The sequence below is a fragment of the Centruroides sculpturatus genome, unplaced genomic scaffold (genome assembly GCF_000671375.1).
Source record: "Centruroides sculpturatus isolate CEXI.00-Female unplaced genomic scaffold, Cexi_2.0 scaffold260, whole genome shotgun sequence".
In the NCBI taxonomy this organism is placed as follows: Eukaryota; Metazoa; Arthropoda; class Arachnida; order Scorpiones; family Buthidae; genus Centruroides; species Centruroides sculpturatus.
The window spans coordinates 712,619-736,627 of NW_019384427.1; the positions used below are offsets into that span (position 1 = coordinate 712,619).

A 24,009-nucleotide genomic window follows, 5' to 3' on the forward strand; every position below is an offset into this window, starting at 1 on the left:
ATTCTTAAATGTTCCATAAAATATACATTAAAATTACTGATTAACAAATTCAATTTTGATATTTTCTATGAAACTACCTAAAATAAGAAGGAGTTTTGATAGGATATTTCTATTAATAGCAAAGAGGAGTTAGAGTTTATCTAAAATTCCTTCATCAAAAAGATCATTTGTATTTGTATCAAAAAGATCAGCTTATATTTGTATTAGTAAAACAATAACAAGTAATATATTTTATAAAATATATTACTTATATATATTTTATAAAATTATTTTATAAAATATATTACATAAAACTTTTAGCATTATACAATCAGAACTGGTCATTGTAAAAATTTGTATCTAATTAAATGATGTTCAACAATATTTGTAATTTATTTGTTGTTGTATTCTATTCTGTTGATAATCTAAATATAGCTTGGAAAAAATTCTGGAAACACTAATCAATAATAATAAGTTTGCTAGATTTAGAAGGTTGATTACTTCATTATAAACTCAATTATTTCCAGAACATTTATTTTTCCATCATTTAAAAACAAACAAATTTTATAGTAGCAAACTAAGTTTGTCTCTTGTGTCCCACAAACAGAATTTTAAAATGTTTCAATAATTTATAGCTAATATTTGAGTTTTTAATTTAATAAAAAATTAAACTGTTTTCAGTCAAAAAAAAGTTGTAATTTACTGTTAGAATATGTATTTCATGTATATTTCTATACTTATTTAAAATGTTTTCTTTTCCAAATTATATTTTTATTACATTTTATTATTAAGATATTTATATTCTTTATTAGATACTTGTTTTTCACTTGTATTTTTAAATATTCTTATTTCTAGCTTTTATCTAGTTTTAGCTAATTCTAGATAGGTGGGATAAACCCACCTATCTAGAATTAGCTAAAACTAAATATCTAGAATTAGTTATGAATCCTTCTCCACTATTCTTCTTTGACTCTTATCACATCCTCATTTACATGGTAATCCATCATATCTTCTCTGATAGTTTTTAACCTTATCTTCCTTTGAGTCCTCTCCTGTACCCTCTTCATAGAAAACTTTCTTACAGACACCTGACTAAAGTCTTCATACAACATGATTACAATCATTTCTATACACAAGTCCTGGAGTTACACAACTCTCTATAACAGATCAACAATAAAACTACTTACTTATAATATAAATAAATGGGTCCAGGAAAGATTTACTTGATTTTTTTTAAATTGTTATGTTCCATTCTTAAACCAATCACATGTATTAGGAATGGCTTTATAGAATGTCTAAAACTCAAAAGGTTTTCAAAATTTGACAATAAAATATTCAAATCAAGGCATTAAGCCCTTTCTTTGATGAACAATTCTGGCAAAGAAAATTCTAATCATGGCATCACATGGATCTATCTACCTCTCATGACTCAAGTGTACATTTGAAATTTATCCATAAACATAAATCCAAAATATCCAAAAATTAAAACTGAATTGGTAGCCCATAAGCACTCATTACCTGACAACATAAAAAAAAAAAACAGCCAAATCAAAATGTCCATACAGCAGAATACATTACAACTCTACTGAACATGATCTAAAAGTAGCTGTTTTATATCAGAATGGATCCATTGAGGTCAACTGAATATAAGAATGTATTGCTGACAGTTTTTCGTAACAACTATTTGTAAAGAACCATCTAATGAGAGTAATAGATATATCCAGATAACAAACAGAAGTTCTGCTAAATCAATCTGCAGAGATACTTCCTGCATCATTGTTATTTCTGCCAAAGAAAAGCAAACATAGTTCTTATGACTGTTTTTGACTCCAAAAACCTGTTCTCTTTCTTGAAGTTAAAAGCCACCTTTAACCTAACCTTATGACTGAAACCTACATATTTGTGGATGCTTCAATCATAAAAAGTATGGTACTGGATTATAAACAAAATATATAGATTATGTTGATGAAATTTGATCCTCTGGCAAGAGAATAAAGTGTATAAAAAATTCACAGTGGAAATAAATAACAATGAATTAGAAGGATCTCTGTAGACTGATCAAATCAGCAGGACTTCTATTCATATCTGGACATATCTATTACTCTCATAATGATTGTTTACAAATGGCTGTTTACAGAAAACCATCAGCAGTATCCTCCTATATTTCACTCAACCTTAAGGAATCCATTCTAATATAAAATGGTTGCTTTTAGATTTTTGCTCAGGAAAGCTGTAGTATATTCCTTCACTACAGAGGACTTCTGAAAAGAATTAAAGATAGGCCTAGAAAATATCTGATAGTAGTACTATTTGCTTTCAGGTACTCTCTGGAACTAGAAAACAATCTGTTAAACAAGGGTTAAACAGAAAAATTCCAAACCATCTGAAAGAATAACTAGTTAGTTGGAAAAAGGCCCTTGTAATCAGTCTGTATTCAACTAAACTCAAGAAAGCATTTTAAGGATCAGAAAATGAAACTTAAGTACCACCCAGACATCTATTTTGTTGACCTGATAGGGGATGAGAAGGATAAAACCTCAAACAGCTTAAAACATGTATAAAATTACAATTACTATGAACAAAAAAAGAAAGGTAGAAATTGGTGTATAAGGAGCACATTCTGTACATTACAGGCAGAATGATAGAACATTGGAAAGATCTGATAAAGGGCAAAGTCACCACATCTTTGGTCAAGGAGCTGCTCACTGATAAACTGGCAGTATCACACTGGGCTGACACCAGAATTATTTTACAGGATTCCAGATACCTCCCTCTCAGAACTGCAGAGAAATTAACCATAGCCACAACAGATGGCCTTTACTGAACAAGAGGCTACTGATTTAAAACCCTCAATTTAACTAATGAAATCACCCCAGCAAAAGATAAATAGATGCCAAAGAGATATATTCGGATTAGTCTTTTCTTTTTTTTTATGTTTTAGTTGTTGGGTAATGGGTGCTTATGGGCAGCTGATTTGATTTGTTCAGTTTTTGATTTATATTTATGAATAAATTTCTAATGTATTGCACATCTGCACCATAAGAATAAGAGCAGGACTCAGATCCATGTGATGCTGTAAAAGTTATCTTTCTTTGTCAGAGTTGTTCATCAAAAATAGGGCTAATGCCTTGATTTTAATATTTTATCATCAAATTTGAAAATATTTTAAATTTATGAGTTTCTAAAACACTGTTCCTACTATGACATTTAATTGGTTTTAAGATTGAACAAACCATTCCAAAAAATATTTTACCAAGTAAAAAGCTTTCCTAAACCCCTTTATTTGTGTTATATGTGAGTAGTTTTGCTGTTAAAATAATTTTGCTTTTAATTCTATCATCTCCTTAACTGGCAGCATTCTATACTTTTCCTAATAATGTTGTTCCATACTCTTCCATCCGGCCAACTTCAATAATTTCAATATTCTCATCTTTAGTATGTATAACTTAATGTAATTTTGATCAATCCTCAGTTGCTCAGCTTCTAGAGCTACAAAATATTCTGATTTGATAACATCCTAATAGAATTTGTCTTCAAAATTCGATGTATCCACTTTATTAATAAGATTTCCTCCTTAATCCTGCATCAGTTCTATTGTTTACATCTTTATTGCACCATCTATTTCAATCACAGACTGCACACATTTAAACTTACCCTCCTCACTTTTGGATCATCTAGATTGATAACTTACTTTTTATCTCTTTTCCAAAAACAACACGCCATATATTCAGTATTTTTCCTGCTAACATCAAATCAATAATAAATTATGTAATTATATATTATAATATAAACTTTATAAACTGTTAATTTATAATTATAATAGCTACTTAACTTTATATATAATTATAGATAATATTTAATTATTATATTTGAAATGTATTTTTTATCTTAAAAATATTGAAATTTTTCAGATTGTAACTATTTTCTTAAAATAATTAGGCCTATTAGATAGATCATTTTATATGAATGAGACATTGATATATATATATACTATATTAATCACCATCTCAAGAAAATGTTTTTAAGAAATTAATTCTCAACCAGATTAATTATAAATCAATAATACATTTTGCAACTTTACATAGTAGTTTGGTTTCTGCATGATTGTTATGTTAATATTGTCAAAATTAATTTAAATTTTTTTATTTCATTTTAAAATTACTTAAAATTTATTGATATCCTTTTGAAATTATAAATATGCTGTGTATTTATATTTTAAGCATAATGTCAATATATCATTAATTTGTTCTTTTATCTTAAGAATAACCAAAAGAGCTCTTTATAGATAGCAGGCCATTTATTTACAGATAGAATACAATAATCTACAGCCCTTGGATGGCCTTGCATAATTAATATAAATAATTTAATTTGTAAAATTATTTGTCATTAGATTATTTTTTGAAAAATAACAAATTTAGAATTAACATTTATTACACAAAAAAAATCACCTCTTTATCTTCTCGTTCAGAACCAGGTGCTTTAGGATACTGAGGCAAAGAGTCACCTGAATGATTTGTTGATGAACTATATGAACGAGGACGACTTATTGGTGTTGGCAGTGGATGACTGGATGTTGAATAAATATCCATCTCTCTAGTATTCTAAATATAATATTTATTTTAAAAATTATACAAAGCTTGCACCTTTTTTTTTTACAGTACAAATATATATATTCAAAAATCAAACCTGTGAATTAGATACTGAATGCATATGATAATCTTGATTTGTTTGTTGTTGATCTTTATTTTGAGAATTATCTTTATTTGATTCCTGCAATTAATTAGAAAAATATATAAACATACATACTTATGATGGTAACATTAAATAAAATATGTAAAGCTCCAAACTTTTATTTTACACATCTTCCAATAGATTATAACAGGGGTGAGCAAGCAAGAATTCAGTGGGAGCCAAAATGTAGGTTTTGCAAAATGCATGGGAGCTGCAGTTCTGTACTTTTTTTATTCTGTACCGCAATTTTATTATATAATATAAACAAACTCTTCAAACCTATGTTCTCCCACTGTGTGACAAAAAAATGCAATAATAAGTAAATAGTTTGTTACTAACGTTTTTGAACTGAAAAAAGGTTCTTCTTCAGGTAACGTTGAATTTCTGATGTAATGACGATCGAAGAAAACAAAATTTGAAATTTGAACACGCGCTTCCTGATTACATCTTCTTAGGCATGTGTACTCAAAGTGATTGACGGTAATCATAGATTTTTGTTCATAAGCTCCTGCCATGCTATTGATAGAGTTATTTCTTCTTTTTGATTGATGCAGTTATTACTGCTAAGGATAGCTATGTATATGATGGCAGCCTCTAACCATCTGAGGTATTGTGCGTGCTGTGTGGTGCGGATAATTCTGGCCTGATTAAGATCCGGCTCTGTGTCTGTATCCGATGCGTAAATGGCCAGAGCCACATTTGCATTGCTTACAGAAGATGTGCATCTATATTTAACATCCTACATAACAGAAAGGATAAGCCTGACTGGGAAAATTTCTCGATGTAAACAACATCCCAATTAATTAAAGATCACAGAGGCGATAGAAACCTAGTCTATGTAGGCTCTACAAAATGCTCCTTAGGAGTTAGATTGAAAGAACACGCAGCTGATATACAGAATGAAAGGATCACCACTGCTCTGGCCATTTACGCATCGGATACAGACACAGAGCCGGATTTTAATCAGGCCAGAGTTATCCGCACCACAGCATGCACAACACCTCAGGTGGTTAGAGGCTACCATCATATATATAGCTAGCCTTAGCAGTAATAACTGCATCAATCAAAAAGAAGAAATAACTCTATCAATAGCATGGCAGGAGCTTATGAACAAAAATCTACGATTACCGTCAATCACTTTGAGTACACATGCCTAAGAAGACGTAATCAGGAAGTGCGTGTTCAAATTTCAAATTTTGTTTTCTTCTATCGTCATTACATCAGAAATTCAACGTTACCCGAAGAAGAACCTTTTTTCAGTTCAAAAACATTAATAATGAACTATTTATTTATTTTTGCATTTTTTTTTTGTCATAGTGGGAGAACACACACCAGTAACAGGTTTGAAGATTTTGTTAATACACTCAGGTGTTGAGTTAGTGATGTTTATATAATATAAATATACTATAAAACAAATATTGAATTTTTTTTATAAACATATTTTCACAAAATTGTAGAAATAAAATTGTAAAAATAATAATAAAAAAAAAGTAGAAATTAACACTTTCAGCAATAGCCGCATGTAACTCAAAAAGAGCCGCATTTGTCCACGTCTGGATTATAACATGTAAATTATACATAATCTAAACTTTAGCACAAATAAAACTAAAATTTAAGATTTTCTATAAAGTGAAATTTATAATGAATAATATTTTCTATAATTCTAATAGTAAAAACTAAATATTACATTTCTTGTTTATATTTTATTTTTGGAAGCTAATTTCTTAAGTTATGTAAATATTTGAAATGTAACAATAAATGTTTTTAACAAAAATTACAAAATAAAATATTTTTAATATTTTTCATATAAAACGCAATCAAAACTTATCAATTAAATTTTAGTTTATCATTTCAAAAATATTTATATTAAAATAATACTTACAGGAGATGACTGTGATTGAGAATATTCATTTGAATTGCTTGTAGAAACTACACTTGGTGGCAATGCACTTGATAAAATTGCTGCTAAATCTGTTGTATTATCAGGTCCTAAGTCTCGAATAGCAGAAATTTCTTCTGCAAGGTGTATAATTTTTTTTATTAAACACAAAATATTTTAATGAAAATAAAACTGAAATATGAATTTTTGAATAGATTATTTATAACTTAAGAACAATGAATATAATACAATGACACAATATATTAAAGTAATCGAAGATGAATTTAATTAAATTATTACAATTAATTCTATCTAATATACTTTATTTAGAAACATTCTTTTCTGTATTCATATCATGTGAGAAAAGATCTAGTTAAATTATTTATAAACATTATATTTACTACCTGAACTTATTTCACACATGCTTTATTTTTATTCTAATTTAATTACTTTTACATTAATTCTAATTATCAAGATTTTTGAAAGACTGTAACACTGCTCATCTTTAATATCAAATTTCATTGTAAATAAATTAAATATAAACTTAAAATTACCCATAAAATAATATAGCTCTTTGGTTTAGTAGGCCTATATATAATTATTCAAGACCTGTGTAGAGCCTGTTCTCATTAATGTAGTTTGATGAAATTTGGCATATACATTTATATGGACCATGGGAAAAATAAAAATGCAAAAAAATATTTACAGTAGTGTTGATTATCCAAATCAATTGGGGACTGGGGTTGTTCAGAAAATTGATTTTTTGGATAAATGATTATGTACAAAAAAATACATTATTAATATAGTATATTATTATATCCCAATAATAATATATTAATATATCCTATGTTCAAATTTTTCTCTGTTGCATGTCACTTTGTGTTGAATTTTCATCAATGTTAAGCCTAATGAAAATTTTTATAATAATAATAATGGCTATTGTATCGTTAAAAATTATTTCTTTATTTTGTACAAACAAAATAAATATATTAAAAAATATAAAAACAAAAAAAATTATACTTTAGAAGTTAATCTAGTATCAAAAACATTCGATTCAGCACAACACAGTTCAACTGGAACACTTTCGGTTAACCAAGGTTTTGGTTGATTTACATTCGAATAATTGACGCTCTACTGTAGTTCAAATTTCTACCACTAGGTGAAAAGATGGCGCATGCAGCAGATGCCATGCAAAATAGGAACCTTTTAAAAAGCCAGTAGTCAATGTCATTCTTTATCATGTCTTTACAGAAGAAAGATTGAGCTTTACTGGTAAAGTTGTTTTATCAGAATGGCAATAATGATTCGGCTGCACTGCAAGAATATCGATGCTTGAAAGGCTTGCAAATAGGAACTATGTCGACGTATGATTTGAGAAAGATGATTACCAAATTTGAAGAGCCTATAGAGTTGGGTGTATTGCCAGGTAGAGGTTGGAAAAGGATTTCAAATGAAACTGTGGAGCAAGTCGCCATTGCTGTGATTGACAGAGCAAATGCTTCTGAACATTCTTCAACAAGTGCTCGAACAGGGTCATGTGATCTTGTCTCTTCCTTGGTCTAAGATTCAAAAAATTGTGATCCATTTTACAGTGGTATCCGTACAAGATCCTCATGTTGCAAAAGCTGCACCCTCAAGATCCAGAACAATGCATAGAGTTTGTTTGCTGGTTTTTGGCCAGAATAGCTGTTGACAATGCATGGCCATGGAACATTTTGTGGTCAGATAAGGTGCATTTCTCCCTAGATGGAGCAGTGAATACTCGTAACTGTTGCATATGGGGTACTATAAGACCTGATGTTGTGCAGCCTCTGCACTCTGCTTACATCACTGTTAGGTGTGGTTTCACTTCTGACTTCATTCTTGGCCTCTTTTTCTTTGAGGAGATCACACCTCAAGGCCCTAAAAAGTGTTATGTGATAGATGCCTGTTACAGCAAACTTCTGCTGCATCACATCATTCCTGCAAGATGGGGCAACACCGCATATTGCTTGAGAAATGAAAGAACTACTTCATGACAAATTTGGAGATGATCAGGTAATTTCAAGAAGTTTACCAAATGCCTGGCCTCCTTGTTCTCTAGACTTGAATCCCTGTGACTTTTGGTTATACGGATATCTGAAAGATTGTGTCTATAGAGGAAGCATACGGACTCTGCCTGAATTGAAAGCAAGCATATCATACTGTGGTGATACACCAGTTGTTTGTATATACTTTTCTTAAGATTAAGTTTCCTCATTCTTTGATACACTTTCTCAAACTTTCTAACTGTCCTTCATCCCTGCTGGTGGTAAAACGTTTCTAAGAAAGTGAAAGGAAAAACAAGGCGTGTGGAAGAGAAGACCCCGAGGCAAAATTGTGGAAAAAGGAGAGACAGACTGGAGCTAGCATTGGGACAGGACAGAGGGTGAGAGGAGAGCCTGGTTGCTGTAACTAAGGACTGAGTGATTTAAGAGCAGAGAGCGAGACATAACGGAAAGGAAGAAGGGAAGGAAAATCGACGAAAGTTTTTTGTTTACATCGATGCTAGTGAAATCTGAAGAAAGGAAGGAAAATCAATGAAAGTTGTTTTTTTATCGATACTAGTGAAATCTGAAGAAAGTGAGGAAGGAAACACGGGTACCCTAACCAGCAGTCTTCTCTTGTTTTTTATATTCTTAATCTTAATATTCACTCTTCATTCTATTTCCTTATTTAGTATATAAGATAGGTTAAGGTAGGTTAAGATAGGGTTAAGTAAGGTTTTACATTGTCACGAATAACCGTTGCACTCTCTCATTCCAATAAAGTATATATTACGCAAGCTGTGTGTATTGGAGTTGGGATCTTTGAGAATTTTGTATAATTGCACGAAACGACAATAAAACTTTTATTGTAGACGACTTTCTTTGTGTTGTTCGTCCACGTGCTCTCCACAATACTATATTGTTGGAATTCCTCAACAAACCTATCGGGCTACTGTTGAACACACTGTAAGGCACTTTAAACATGTGATTGACGCAAATGGATTGCACATTGAACAAATGTTGTGAATAAAAACCTTTTGAATGTTTCTATTTTGTGTTTCTTATTCTTCATGCACCATTTTTTTCACATAGTGACAGAAATTTGAACTAAGAATTTTTTTGCATTTTCCCCCCATGGCCCATATAACATATATACCAAGTTTCATTAAAATATGTCAACAAGAATGGGCTCTATACAGGTCTGAGTAGGGCAACTTTATAACCACCCTGTAATTACTTAATTATTCAGAAAAAACAGACAGAAAAATAAATTAATTAAAATATAAATTTATAATTTCTGCATACCTTGTGCATACCTTTATGCAACAAGTCCCTACTTGATGTTAAGTGGGGACTTGTTGCATGTGACTTGTTGCATCAAGTGGGGACTTGTTGCATGTGTATGTGTACAGTAGAATCTTGTTTTTGTTATTGTAAATAATTACATTTAATAAAAGATCATAATATCCAATAAACTAGAATTATATCTTTATTTCATATATTTTGAATTTAGAGAAAATAAAAATTAAAAATTTATATTGTAAATTAAATTAACAATTAAATAACAACACTTACTATCTACATGAGCAAATGCACAAAAAGGTCCACGTGGACAATAACCATTTTGAAGTATATCATTACATTTAGTTGATTTATAAATCTGAAAATAAAGTATTTATAAAATAAAAAACATTAATATGAAAAAATGTAAATTTATTGTTAGAAAATATATAAATACTAAGAAATTAATTAGACAGCTTCTATTTATATTAGGAAAAGTCTTCTTACAATCAGGAAAACTAGTTGATAAAATCAGCAAATTATCAATTATTTTATTCTTTTAATGATGTAATATGATACTCTTAGTTTCAGTGTTATTAATACACCATATTTAGTAACTAGACAAAAACCAAAAACACATTCAATTCAGGGAGGGATCATTATAACAGTGGTCTAAGCCACTAAAAAAAACCCAGCTTGTTGGTGTTGGTTGATTGTATTTGGGATTTTGTGGCACAAGGGCCTAGTAGAGCAAAAAGTGCCAGGTCTAGTCAGTTATGTTGTTATATGCCCTCATGAGTCTTTTAATATGTCATTGTTCTGTTGTATGTCCTAGAGTTCTGTATGTAAGTTTACTGCCTTCAGATATGCCAGTATAGATTGAATTTATCCATTCTCAACTAGTATATTCCTAAAATTTGGTCATATAAAAATATTTGTTGTTGAAGGTAGCACTCTCTGGCTGTTTTGTACTGAGGGGATGTTAAAAAAGAGCTTGTTAAATTTTACATTTATGTTTTTCTTTTAATTTAAAAAGTGCTATTTTATTGATAATGATGTACTATGTAATTCTTTCTTTACTTAAATGCAATGTTACATAGTCTGTTGTTAAGTAGATTTAAGTATATAATTTTTATGAAAATACTGCAACAGTATTTCTTGGTTAAACTATTGTTGCACTGAAAATTTATTTGCATAAGAAAGTAAATAAAGTTACTTGAATAAATGTTGGACTAAATAATTTTTCAATAAATTCATAATCAAAACAGTGTTCTACAAGTTCTAGTAAATTGGTTTAAATTGTTTTAATGATTATACATACTATACATCAGGGGTGGCCAACAAGTCGATTGCAAGCCAATTTTGGTCAATCACTTGCGATATCTTGAATTAATGTGTTACACTTGTAACCAAATGCAATGTGCAAACACAACTGTAGTGATATCGGACCTCCACGTTCTCCCTCAGATGCGGTTTTGTTGGTCCATGTGCAATCCATTTGTGTACAGTTGTAAAAGGGGAATAAGAAATGTAGACAAAGGGTTGTAAAACTAAAAAATGAAAGGCAGGAAGAGGGATAGAGAGAGTAGGTCAGGAGTCGGGACACGTTACAGAGAGAGAGGAAGGGTGAAATGGTGGTCCCCGAAAGTGACAACGTTGAGTTTCAATTTTTATTCTGTTTAAAATGTAAGTACCTTTACTTCATGTTTTAAATTAAATTGTGGCTTTTCTTACCTATCTAAACATAGTATGTATTTCACACCTCCCCTCGCCACTTAGACTATGCCTACGACAACAAGTCGATCACAACACATTTTTAAGATAAAAAGTAGATTTTCTGTACACAAAAGTTGGCCATCCCTGCTATACATAGTCAAAAATGCCAAAGAGGTCATCCTTATTTATCTACCTTATTTACTCTCTGTCTGACTTTCCTCCAGGACTGTGGAGTCGGAGTCAGGAGGAATTTCTGGCTAGAGGAATCGCAGTCAGAAAAAAATGTGTCGACTCTAATTCCTGCATTTTAAATTTACTTTAGTTTTTTTATTTAAATGAAAGAAAATTAATTATATATTTATTAAATTTTTAAATCTTTTTGTATTTTGTAATTCATTTATTTTAAATACAAAACGCATCATGAACACTATATATTTATTAAATATATAGTGTTCTTTGTAGTATTTGTGTTTAGTAGTTAAATTATTTTGACCCAACTGAATTAGAATATTTTTGAATTGTTCCTTTATTATCCCTGCTCTAAATAAATAAATAAATAAATAAATAAATACTCTATTTTTCTAAATGAGCCAGACTAATTGATCAGAGTACATATTTTTCTTTTCTGAACAAAGGGCTGAAGTAGCTAGATCGCACACTTTTTAGTTGGACTAACTCTTCTGAAAGGAGATGAGTGTTTTTTTACCAATTCTGCAGCCCTGCTTTCCTCAAAGCTATTTTGAGAAATAAGGCTGTTGTAAAATAAATAGTGGATGAGGGTACATATTTCAAAAAGGACATTATTATCCTTAACTTTCCTTTAATTTATTAACCTTGGCTTAGAATATTTTGGGATGATAATAGCATTTTTTAGATCAAATGTATGTTTATCCTCTCTCTTCTGTCCTTTAACAAGATTTACATAATTACTTGACTAAATCTGAATTAGAATATTTAACACAATATTTCCAAGGATGTTCAACAAAAAAGAGCTTCAATACTGAAATGCAACTGGATTCTTATTCTCAGCGAATTTAAGATTAATTATTTTGTTGTCAATTAAAGGTGCTTACAAAATCAACCTGTCGCATTTCAGTTAAATCTTTTTTGATCTATCTTACAATTTTTTTATAAGTATTATCCATTCAGCACAAGTTAAATATATTTTTGCACACTTTTTTCTTTTCTATTATTCCAAAATCCCTATCATATGGTAAATAACTATGATCATAAACTAGGTACTTGAGTTTTATTTCTTTAACAAAGTTTTTGTGAATAGTTTGCAAACAAAAACTCACTAATGACTTCCCCCAAAACAAAAATATCAGTTATCAGAATATGGTTCTAGGTTAATAACCATATTCTGATAACCAGGTTTTTACACAGGAGGGTTATTGTCTGATGGATAACAATCCACCAGACAATAACCCTCCTGTGTAAAAACCTCTTGGATATTAAACCTTCAGAGAATAAGCCCGAATTTTAAATGTCAGTCAAATGAAATATATGCTAATTATCATTTTTCAGCAGAAAAACATCAATAGTTAAATAATATTAAATATCCTGTTAAAAATTTTGAGTTTGGCAATTAACTATTTTATGTAATACTTAATGCACTGTCAATGAAATGTTTTAAGACTCTCAAATCTTTGGGCAAAGCACCCAAACTGTTTAGTGCATCATCCTGCTTACTCCTTTATCTGACTCACAACAGGTTTGAAACAACAAACAATAAAAAATCTAAAATGAAACATGTGTTAAAAAACACCTTATAGTTATTTTATAAACCATAAAAACAAATATAAACAACTATGGCAAATGTATGTATTATTAATCAAGACTATGCAAATCAGACACAAAGTTTACAATCCAAGTAAGTTGAAGCTTTCTTCATGCCATGTGGATATAGTGTCCAAGTAAATAATGCACAATCTATAATCACAAAATGTTGTAAATGATGGAAACCAAATTATGCTATAAAGATGTGAAATATGTATCAAAAATCCAAAGATGAATTACCAAACACAAATACTTCAGTGGAAGGATGGCACAAAGGTTTTCAGTCCAACATTGAAATTTTCCATCCCACCATTTGGAAATTCATTAGATTTCTTCAAAGAGAACAAGCATTACACAAGTTTATTCCAATCAAATTCTGGCTAGTCATCTGTCACAAGTTCCAAGAAAGAAATATGCTGACTCAAACGCATGGATTCTTACTATTGTTTGCAGCTACCGTGATCACAGCATTATGGACTTTCTACATGGGATAGCACAGTCTCTCTCTCTCTCTCTCTCTCTCTCTCTCTCTAACTAATAATATGTATGTAATAATAACACTAAATTTTAACTTTTATCAAGAACTGCAATATTTCAACTACAAATGACTTAATTGATAATCATCCATCATACCAACACTACTGGTGTGAAAATTCAATAAAATAAATACGTAATTACCGAAAAACCAGTAATAATTCACTTCCAAAAAAACGTTTTCAATGGTCATCATCAAATTCGATTCCAAGAGTTCAAAAAAATTGAATCTTGAAGTTATGCGCATGCCCGATGTAGAGCCTTTAACAAAATTAGTCCTGTAACTGGTTTCCTGTTTTAAAAATTTTGACGTTTATATAAATATGTAAGCACACATGATGTATACCTATTATACATCAAAATATGCTCTCCATGTAGTCACCAATGAGTCCGTTTCCTTGAAACTGATGGCTGTTCCCTTATTGAACTCTTTAAATATTTCTAGCTGTTCAAGATATTTCAGGCTGGCCTGGTGCTCACACCATTGTATTAATCATGCATTATCAAAGTCCACCCTTATGTCATCATCTAGAGCAAAAGAAGCCAATGCCATAGTGGAAAGGTATTTTTCAATTGTGTATTTGTGTTCCTTGATTGAATTGAGTATTTGTGTTCCTTAATTTAATCCTTGTTTTAAGGCAACATGCGATAGCACCAATATATTTGCCCAGACAATTCACCCTGTGATCGTAAATACGGATAGAATATATTCCTGGGATACAATTCTGCTCAAATTAGTCCTTGTCGTTTCTTAAACAAAAGAAAATGATCGGAGATCGCCTGTACACGATCGTTTTACTCGTATAATGAGCTATTTGTTTGTAGGTGTTGGGAAGGATCCTGTTGTAAGTAATAGGAACAAAGGACAGGTTTCCTGGAAGTGCCATATCCATAGGTTTTTTGTGGTGTGCTACTAGCTCATTAATTAGGTGCATAGGGTAACCACGCAGCTAGCTACACTTGAAATAGATTCCAGCTCCATTTTCCTATCCTCTGCTCTCTAACAATGAGTGAAAGCCCTTCTTATTAGGGTCTTAAAAGCAGAGACCTCGAAACCAAGAGGATCATGTGATTTGGCATGTATAAAAAGCGGAGCATACAAACTCATATGCTCCCACAAAAAGCACAACAGTTTCAATCCAATGTCAAGATGATGATAATTGTTTTTTCGATTTCATTGGATTTGTACACTTTGAAATTTTGCCTTAAGGTCAAACAGTCAACCGTCAGTACTACACGTGTTTTGAAGCAATTGTGTGAAAAAATTTGCCAAAAAAAACCAGAGTTGTGGCAAGACAACTCATGTTCCTTCACCATGACAACACACCTGCTCACTCAGCTTTGTCAATTTGCCAGTTTTTATGCCAAAAATCAAACAACTGTACTCACCAGACCTGGCTTCTTATGATTTTTTTCTTGTTTTCAAAATTAAAATCAGTGTTAAAAGGATGCTGTTTTGACATAATGACATCAAAACAAATTTGTCACAAGTACTAAAGGACATTCTGAAACAAGCGTACCAGGACTGCTTTGCAAAATGGAAACACTGCTGGGATAAGTATGTGAATAGAGGAGAGGAGTATTTTGAAGGGGACAAGGACCAATAACCTGTAACTTGAAAAAAAAATTGAAAAAAAAAATTAAATTCGGTTATTTTTTGATCAGAATTGTAATTGCTCATTTTGATTTTTTTTCATTTCATTTTCATTTGAACTGTCTTTCTTTTAGTTATTGTATTTCATACAGGTGGATCAATAATAAGTTTCTGTTCATTGTAATAAAAGAGATCTAATCTGTTATTTTAAACATAAAATAAATTAATTACAAAAGACAATAATCCAATGAACAAAAACACGAGAGAGGTAGGTATGTATATTTTCATTTTAACTAATAAAGAAATTTTATTTTAAAATTTCCTTATTAGTTAAAATGAAAATATAAATGTTTTTAGTATTAAATTACTATATAACTTTAAATTTTACTGATCCACAGGGCAATGCAGGCTGGAACTCAAGCTTCTGGTAGGGACACCCATGCCAGTAAGGTCTATGGAGAGAAGTGAAGCTAAGAGTGACCACACCCACATTATGTGGAGATATTTATCATGGTAGTAACCAGATCTAAGCATGATACTGACTTGGGACATTGCTCAGGTTAACAAGATCTGCACTTGTGGGTTAGGCAGAGGCTCATGTTTGAAAAATAGACCACAGTCTCCCTTGATTACTGGTGGCGAAAGCAGCGCCAGTCCAAGCATGGCTACTGCAATGCCCTCAACAGATGTGAGGAATCAACCTAGCCTTGGTGTTTCTGTGGCAATGCATCCACAAACCAGAAAGGCAGGAAAACCAACCCAACAGATAAAATGGACAATAGAAATGAACAAGTTTATCATCTGTACTTACTACATCATCACAAGACTCGAAACAAACATGACAGCATACAGACAACAACTACACCATAGATTCACACAATATCCTCACCTCACTGTCACCAAACAAAGGGTTGTTGATAAAAAAAAGAAAAATTATACACAAAAACCTTATTCCACAAACAACACTTGAACTTATCAAACAACAGGTTGCTGATCAAATACATCAACAGACAGAAACATTTAACATTAATGAAGATCACGTAACCTGTCAGGATGATCCAGTAACAAGCACTGATTACAGCACACACACAACAAGTACCACTAATGATACTGCAGGCACCTCATTTCAGGAAACACTCATTAAATATACAGGCACAGATCCCACACCAACACCATGAATACCAAAAATCAACATGTCAAAGGTAGTAGGAATAAACACTAAATTATGTAAAAACTTACTTACTACAACACTACATTCATTCAATTTCTACACTCTCAGACATTCATGCATTAGTTTATGCTGGAGCAGTCACAGTAGTGACACAACATAGACTGAAAATACAATCACAGACAGATACACACAAAACACAATTCTATCACAAGCCTGCCTGGCAGAGAAGAATAGAAACACAAATAAATGACATTAGACAGCAATTAGGCAAGCTGACACAATACACTAAAAACAACATAACACCCAAATTAATGAAACAACTCAAAAACATTTTCAAGAAAATCAAAACACACACAAAACATGAACATCACAACACACACATTACAGAATACATTGATACACTAAAACAGAAACTTGCAGCCAAAGCACATAGACTCAAACAATACAAAACATGTACACTACAAAAACAACAAAATAAATTATTTACAAACAATGAAAAACTGTTACAGACAAATTAGTAGCAAAACAAATGCTGATACACAGCACAGTGGCACACCAATAGAAGAACTCACAACATATTGGTCTTCTCTTTGGTCTAGTGCTGTTACACACAATGCTAATGCAGGCTGGATCGAGGAGAACAGAAACTTGTACAACATACCAACTATGCCCTGTGCTGAAATAAACATACACGATGTCCAATACACTGTTAACAGAACACATAACTGGAAGACACCTGGTGTTGACAACATTCACAATTTCTGGTACAAAAAGTTTACATCACTGCATCAGGAACTAGCTAAACACCTAACACACATCATTATCAATCCACAAGACATGCCAAATCATCCTGTATTACAAACAAAATATACAAACATGTTGAAGAACACAACATTCTTACGGAACAACAAAAAGGTTGCCATAGAAATCACAGGGGATGCAAAGAACAGTAACTCATAGATTCAGTCATTCTACAGCAAGCACACAAACAACACAGAAACATACACATGGCATATAGAGACTACAGAAAAGCATTCGACAGTGTTCCACACAGTTGGCTGCTACATATTCTACACATGTACAAAATACATCCATCACTCATTGCATTCTTCCAAAACACTATGCAGCACTGAAGAACAACACTACATCTCAGGGTTCATAACACTTCCATACAAACAAACGAAATATTTATTAGGCAAGCAATTTTTCAAGGAGATTCCTTGAGTCCTCTCTGGTTCTGCCTACCTTTAAACCCATTATCCAACATGTTAAACAACACACAATATGACTACAATATCAGACATGAAAAAACAACACAGTTTACGCTGTCACATCTCATGTACATGGACGACATAAAACTTTATGCATCCATACAAAAGAAACTTCATCAACTCCTAGAAATCACACATTCATACACCAAGGACATACAAATGGANGTGTTTCCAATCGAATTGCCCCTCTGTGGGGCATTGGGCCACAGGGTGGCAATTGGATTGTAAAGAGGGCAATTCGAAAATGGACTTGTCCAGAGTTTAAGTTAACTGTATATGTTAGGGAGGCATAAGAATTTTAGAAAGGCTTAGGTGGGGCATAGCACAAAAAAGATTGGAAAACACTGGTTTAGGGTAATGTAGTTTAGAATGGCAGGGTAAAAGGTTTAACTAAAATTCTACCTCATCAAGTTGTTTACAGTCAGACAGCACTTTCTACTCCAAGGTTCACTCAAGCATACTATGTTTATACTATGTTTTTGAACTTGTACACTCTACGTATAGAATTTGTAAATAAACTGTAAATATTGTATAACTTGAGTGTGGAGGTGTGCTTTCCATAGAACCTGGATCACTATATCAAATCGTGATACATATGGAAACCAACTCAGCGAGACGGAGTATGAAGAAGATCTTCACTGAATTTATCAGGAAAACTCGAAGTGGAAAGATATAGTAAGTTTGAATCAGAAGATGATAGTCAAGATCTTGATTCCTACAACAACATTGAAGCAGATACAAATGACAATATAATTATTGAATTGGAAAATAATGAACTAAACTATGAAAATAGTAATTATTTCAAGTGTTAGTCATAATCCATAAATATAGTCAATTAATGATTTTGATAGTTCTGGAAATGTATAAGTAATTAAGGTATTTCTTTTCCTTTTTTTCTAAATGTTGCAAAGTAAAAAATCCCGCTTTGGAAAAACCCTGGGGATACATACGTTTTAAAAGTAGCTGTCTGGGGTTAAATTGAGAAAATACAGTATATATCATTTACTATTAAAAAAAAATCACAATATATAAATTTTTTAAATAGTTTATTTTTGATAAATTAGCTTATTTTATTTCATTACTAGTATAAGTATACATTTTCATTTACCTATATTTGTACTTTTTAGGACTTCTCCTACGATCTCTATTATTATGAAATTGAGGACAAGCATATCCTTGTCGACATAATCTAGGAGGTCTTTTACATGGTTCAGTTTTATAATTTGCTAATACATAAACAGTATCTGAAAATTAAAAAATCACAAATTATTAGACATCCACAAACCATACTACAATACATTCTACAGACAGTATTGGAAAACAACATGCACAAAATGTACTACAACAGAGCTATAATAACAGATAAAACAGTTTATCACAACAGACCAGACATTGCACTCATTTACAAACACAATAAAATCACATACATTATAGACGTATCCATTCCAAACACTTGCAATATACAAAACACATGCACTCTAAAAATCAGCAAGAACATAGAACTCACCCAGGAAATAAGGCATATGTGAAGGATGGATGGGGTGCTTATTGTATCTTCATTCTCTCCTGTACAGGCGTGATACCACACACACTACACAAAAGCCTGGGAACATTACAATTGAATAGAAATACATACATCACACTACAGAAGGACACTATATTGAATACATGTCATATTTTCAGGAAATTCCTGAATACAGATACACACACTGACACACTTATTTAATTTTTGTCTTGTTTTGGTTGCTATGCCTTGACTCTGGTCCAGCATAGTACACAGCAACTGATGTCGACCGAGTATAACTCACTAAACCCAAAATAATAATAATAATACAAATTACTACTAGTACTAACCTCTGGATGAAACTGTTGTTCTGTGCGTGTATGACAATAAGGGCAATTATCACTATTTTCACAGTTAGCCGGATCTCCCCATTCATCACCTTGTTTAACATTAGGACATGGAGTAGATCTAAAATTCAATATACAGAGTGATATTTAATACTTAGTTTTATACAGACACAATTAAAATCAAACCATCTCATATTGTTTTAATAAATTCATGAAAATATTCATGAATTTATTAAAGCAGAAATTTATAAAGCAGAAACTTAATAATTGATATTACATATTCACACATACACATTATATTTCCTTGATTAAACCCCAGTCTTCAAATAAATTTCAGAAAATAAAGGTGCTGATAAAAGTGATTCCTGATTCCTGGGTTGAAAAGCATGTTAAAGTACTGAATTGTAAAGTGGACAATCTATAGTGTTCATATCAAAATTACCAAATCTACAGTGCAAAATTTTCTCACATGCCAACTGAAATTTTTGGAAGCATATTATTTAGTGTCTTTTAAGAAAACCTTTTCCAATAATCAGAATATTCACATATACACATTTTAGAAACCTTAAAACATGGAAAAATATACAACAAAAATGTAGATTATGTATTTTTTAAGTAAAGTCATAGATTGCATGAAAGAAAAAAGTTGTTGGCATGCTACATTTTATACGTGTGCCACAGTTTACGCTGTCACATCTCATGTACATGGACGACATAAAACTTTATGCATCCATACAAAAGAAACTTCATCAACTCCTAGAAATCACACATTCATACACCAAGGATATACAAATGGAGTTTGCCTAGACAAATGCAAAATGCTTCACATAGAAAAAGGAGTCCTAAAGAAAATAAGATTTTGTGCTTGGAAATGGAGATGTTATTGAATCCATGTCAAAGTTCACAAGTATTTAAAATTCCAACAGGCCAAACTAACAGAACATACACAAATAAAACAAATATTAATTAAAGAATACCAAAGTAAGTTAAATGCCATTCTCAGAACACTGTTAAATGAAAAACTCACAGTAAAAGCAATAAACACATATGTCATCCCAGTATTCACATATTCTTTTGGAGTTATACATTGAACTCACACAGATCTTGAACAACTCCAAAGGAAAACAAGAACACTTACTAAGCATAAACATCATCATCCCAAAACCACCATAGAAAGATTAACCCTTCCATGTAAAGATGGCTGACGTGGCCTGATTGACATAGTTAACCTTCAATACAAACAAATACAGTCATTGCAAGAGTTTTTCTACAAAAAACAAGAAACAGCACAGTTACATAAAGCAGTAACTCTAGCAGACTCAAATAACACACCATTAAACGTACACTCATATCATATGAACACGACACAACATATACAAAGCATAGACACCATTAAGCAATCGTGGGCTCAAAAGGCACTCCACGGCAGGCATTCTTATGACCTGGCCCAGGATTTTGTTGACAAAACTGCATCAANAAAGATTGAAGCGCCACAGCACTGGCGAAAATTTAAATTTGCCGACTGGAATTCTTTCGGATGATTGACTTTCGGAAAATCGACGCTCTACTGTAATTACAATTAAATTAAATAATTTAGAAAATTAACTGCTCTGTGGTATTTAATTTGAGACAAAACACAAGCTTACTTGAATAAAAAAAATATTGAACAACAGAGTTTGCTCTTAAAAATTGTGAAAATTTGTATGGAGGATTTCTCAAATTGTGTTAGAGTGAAATTGTGTTGTAGAAATGCCATGTTGTAAGAGATACCTGTACTATTTTAATAATTTTGTGCTGTACAACTTTTCTCTCAGTATTAAGTGTATAATATCTATTCTTAATATTACTATTATAACCAATACTGAATTTTCATTATAGTAATATCACTAAATATAAAAAACAAAGGAAAAATGCCATAAAGATACAGATATAGTAATTCATTTGACTTATATATAATTAATGCTTTGTTTATTGGACGGATTTTATCTTATAAAGTAAGTGCTCAACTTAGATGATTAATACATTGTTAGAAGTTTCTGCACAAATTGAAAAACCTTGTAAGCTGAATTGTTCTTAGATACTTTGCACTTTTATCATATATTCTTTATGTTCATTTTAAAAGATAATTAAAGCTAAACAGCTTCTGTTTTTGAAAAGAAAACTTTAATAAAAGTTTTTGCCATCTATTATATAATGTATGTTCTAGTGACACTAACTGGATAGATTTATCAATTCTAAATTAAAGTATCATAACTGCAAATAAAAAATTTCTGCTAAAATTGAGAATTTACTGTACAGGCATACCTCTGGTAACGAAGCTTCAATAGAATAAAGTCACAATTTCCAGCCCCATTTAACATAAAAATATTAAAATTTCAAGACCAACATCAGAAGTCATCTGATTGCCTAATGACTACAACTACATCACATACTCTAAGTTATAAGTGTGTCTGTTTTAGCAGTTTCGCATCATTGGAGTAATTTAGTCGTCATTTACACTTCATAAAGTGTGTTTCAGTGCGGTTAATGCAATAAATGATGTATGAAGAAAAGAATAAATTGTACTAAAAGAAGAAAATAACATTCAATAGATTAGAAATGAAAATGGCTCAATCAATAGGTTTGAAAATGTAGACAAAGAGGATGTATGAAATTTATTAAATGCAAAAGATAATGTTTTTTCAGTGGAAGATTTAGAAAAACTTGTTAACAACAAAACAAAATACAAATAAATAAATAAAGATGAAATTTAAAAAATCCATACTGAAAAAGTATTAGCAACTAGATTTAAAAAGATGTTTGAATGACATTGAAAATGATCATGATTTAGGAAGAAGTGTTATTGTTAAGCTATCAGTGTTAATTGCAATAAATTTGTACAGGTAATTGTTAAATGAAAGAGAAAAAAAAAGCATAAACAATCAACTTTAAATTCCTATTTTAAAACATTGTGATTTTATCATCATGTTTGAAATGTAATATTGACTTTTTATTTAACAAAGCTTTCCTTTTTTCAAAAATAAGTCTTTCATTTCCTTTATGTAAGAATGTATTCCTATTAAGACCACAGTACTTTTACCTTGGAGAATGAAGTTTCACCTAATAAAGCAAATTTGTGGAGCACATCCTCTTTGTTAATCAAGGTATGCCTGTATTTAAATATATGGTATAAATCTAAAAGTAGATTGATGATTCATACATTACTGATGAAATTTTTATAGTATCATTTACTATTTTACTAGGTTTACTATTATTAAATTAATACATATTCATGCAATGGTCACCCAGATAGGGACCAAGGGGTTCTGACACTCCCCTCCAAAAAAAACAAAAAAAAACAAAAGAGACACTAGAAAATTTTCCGAAAATCTTTACTTAATTAATATTTCTTTTGTTATTTATACTGTGCCGTGCCTTCTATTTCTATAGTAATAAATTAGCTATGACATAAGCTGGGACTTTTATTGAATTTACATTAAAAAGTCTTTTATCCATTTAACTCTGCTCTCCAAGATTAAATCCCAAGTGCAATTGTCATGTATTAATAATAATACATAACAATGACATATAGATATGCTTCTTAAAAGAAGAAAAGTCAAGAATTTAAAAACTGAGGAACTGGAAATGGAAGCTTTGTGTCCAAACCTTACCCAGCAATACCACTAAAGTATAAGCTCTTGATATGACTACAATACTTTAAGAGCTATAGAGAGAAAGCCAAGAAAACTCATTAATAATATTAGGATGTGCAGCTATTTAACAGAATTTGATCTCCATGTAAGGATAGCTGAAGTATAAACACCTAGTTTAAGTATAAAAAAACATGCTCGTGCATGTGAAAAAACAAATATAATAAACAGTTGTTCACAATTTAATACCAGCTTGAAAATCATCCAATTTACTAAACACTGTATTCATTGCTCTATAGACAAGAGCTCACAACTGAAAAATTATCCAGGTCTACCTTGGTAGCACTGGCACAAATATGGTCACTGCAAAGCAATCAACAGTTGTGAAAAAGGAATAATTATTTTCATTGATTCAATTATTTTATAACAAATATAGGAAGCTCAGAAATCAACCTATTGCATATAAACTACAGAGAAACATTGACAATATCTTGGATGCTTCACATATTAATCACTTATAAAATAAATCTAAAATTCATCTTATGTATAGAAAATATCATGCAAAACTGAAAACAATGCCACAGCTTA

At 31.1% G+C, this 24,009-nt stretch overlaps 1 protein-coding gene across 1 annotated transcript in view; it reads right to left on the bottom strand.

Annotated features, from left to right (window-relative positions):
* LOC111619602 (RING finger protein unkempt homolog) overlaps positions 1-24,009 on the bottom strand; it is an 85,082-nt gene that overhangs the window by 28,036 nt on the left and 33,037 nt on the right. The window contains exons 4-10 of the mRNA XM_023361365.1: positions 19,050-19,185; positions 15,650-15,698; positions 15,400-15,519; positions 10,171-10,255; positions 6,593-6,726; positions 4,666-4,749; positions 4,428-4,580 (exon numbers count right to left, since the gene is read on the bottom strand). Coding sequence (XP_023217133.1) covers positions 4,428-4,580; positions 4,666-4,749; positions 6,593-6,726; positions 10,171-10,255; positions 15,400-15,519; positions 15,650-15,698; positions 19,050-19,185 — 761 coding nt within the window. The remainder of the gene's footprint in view (positions 1-4,427; positions 4,581-4,665; positions 4,750-6,592; positions 6,727-10,170; positions 10,256-15,399; positions 15,520-15,649; positions 15,699-19,049; positions 19,186-24,009) is intronic.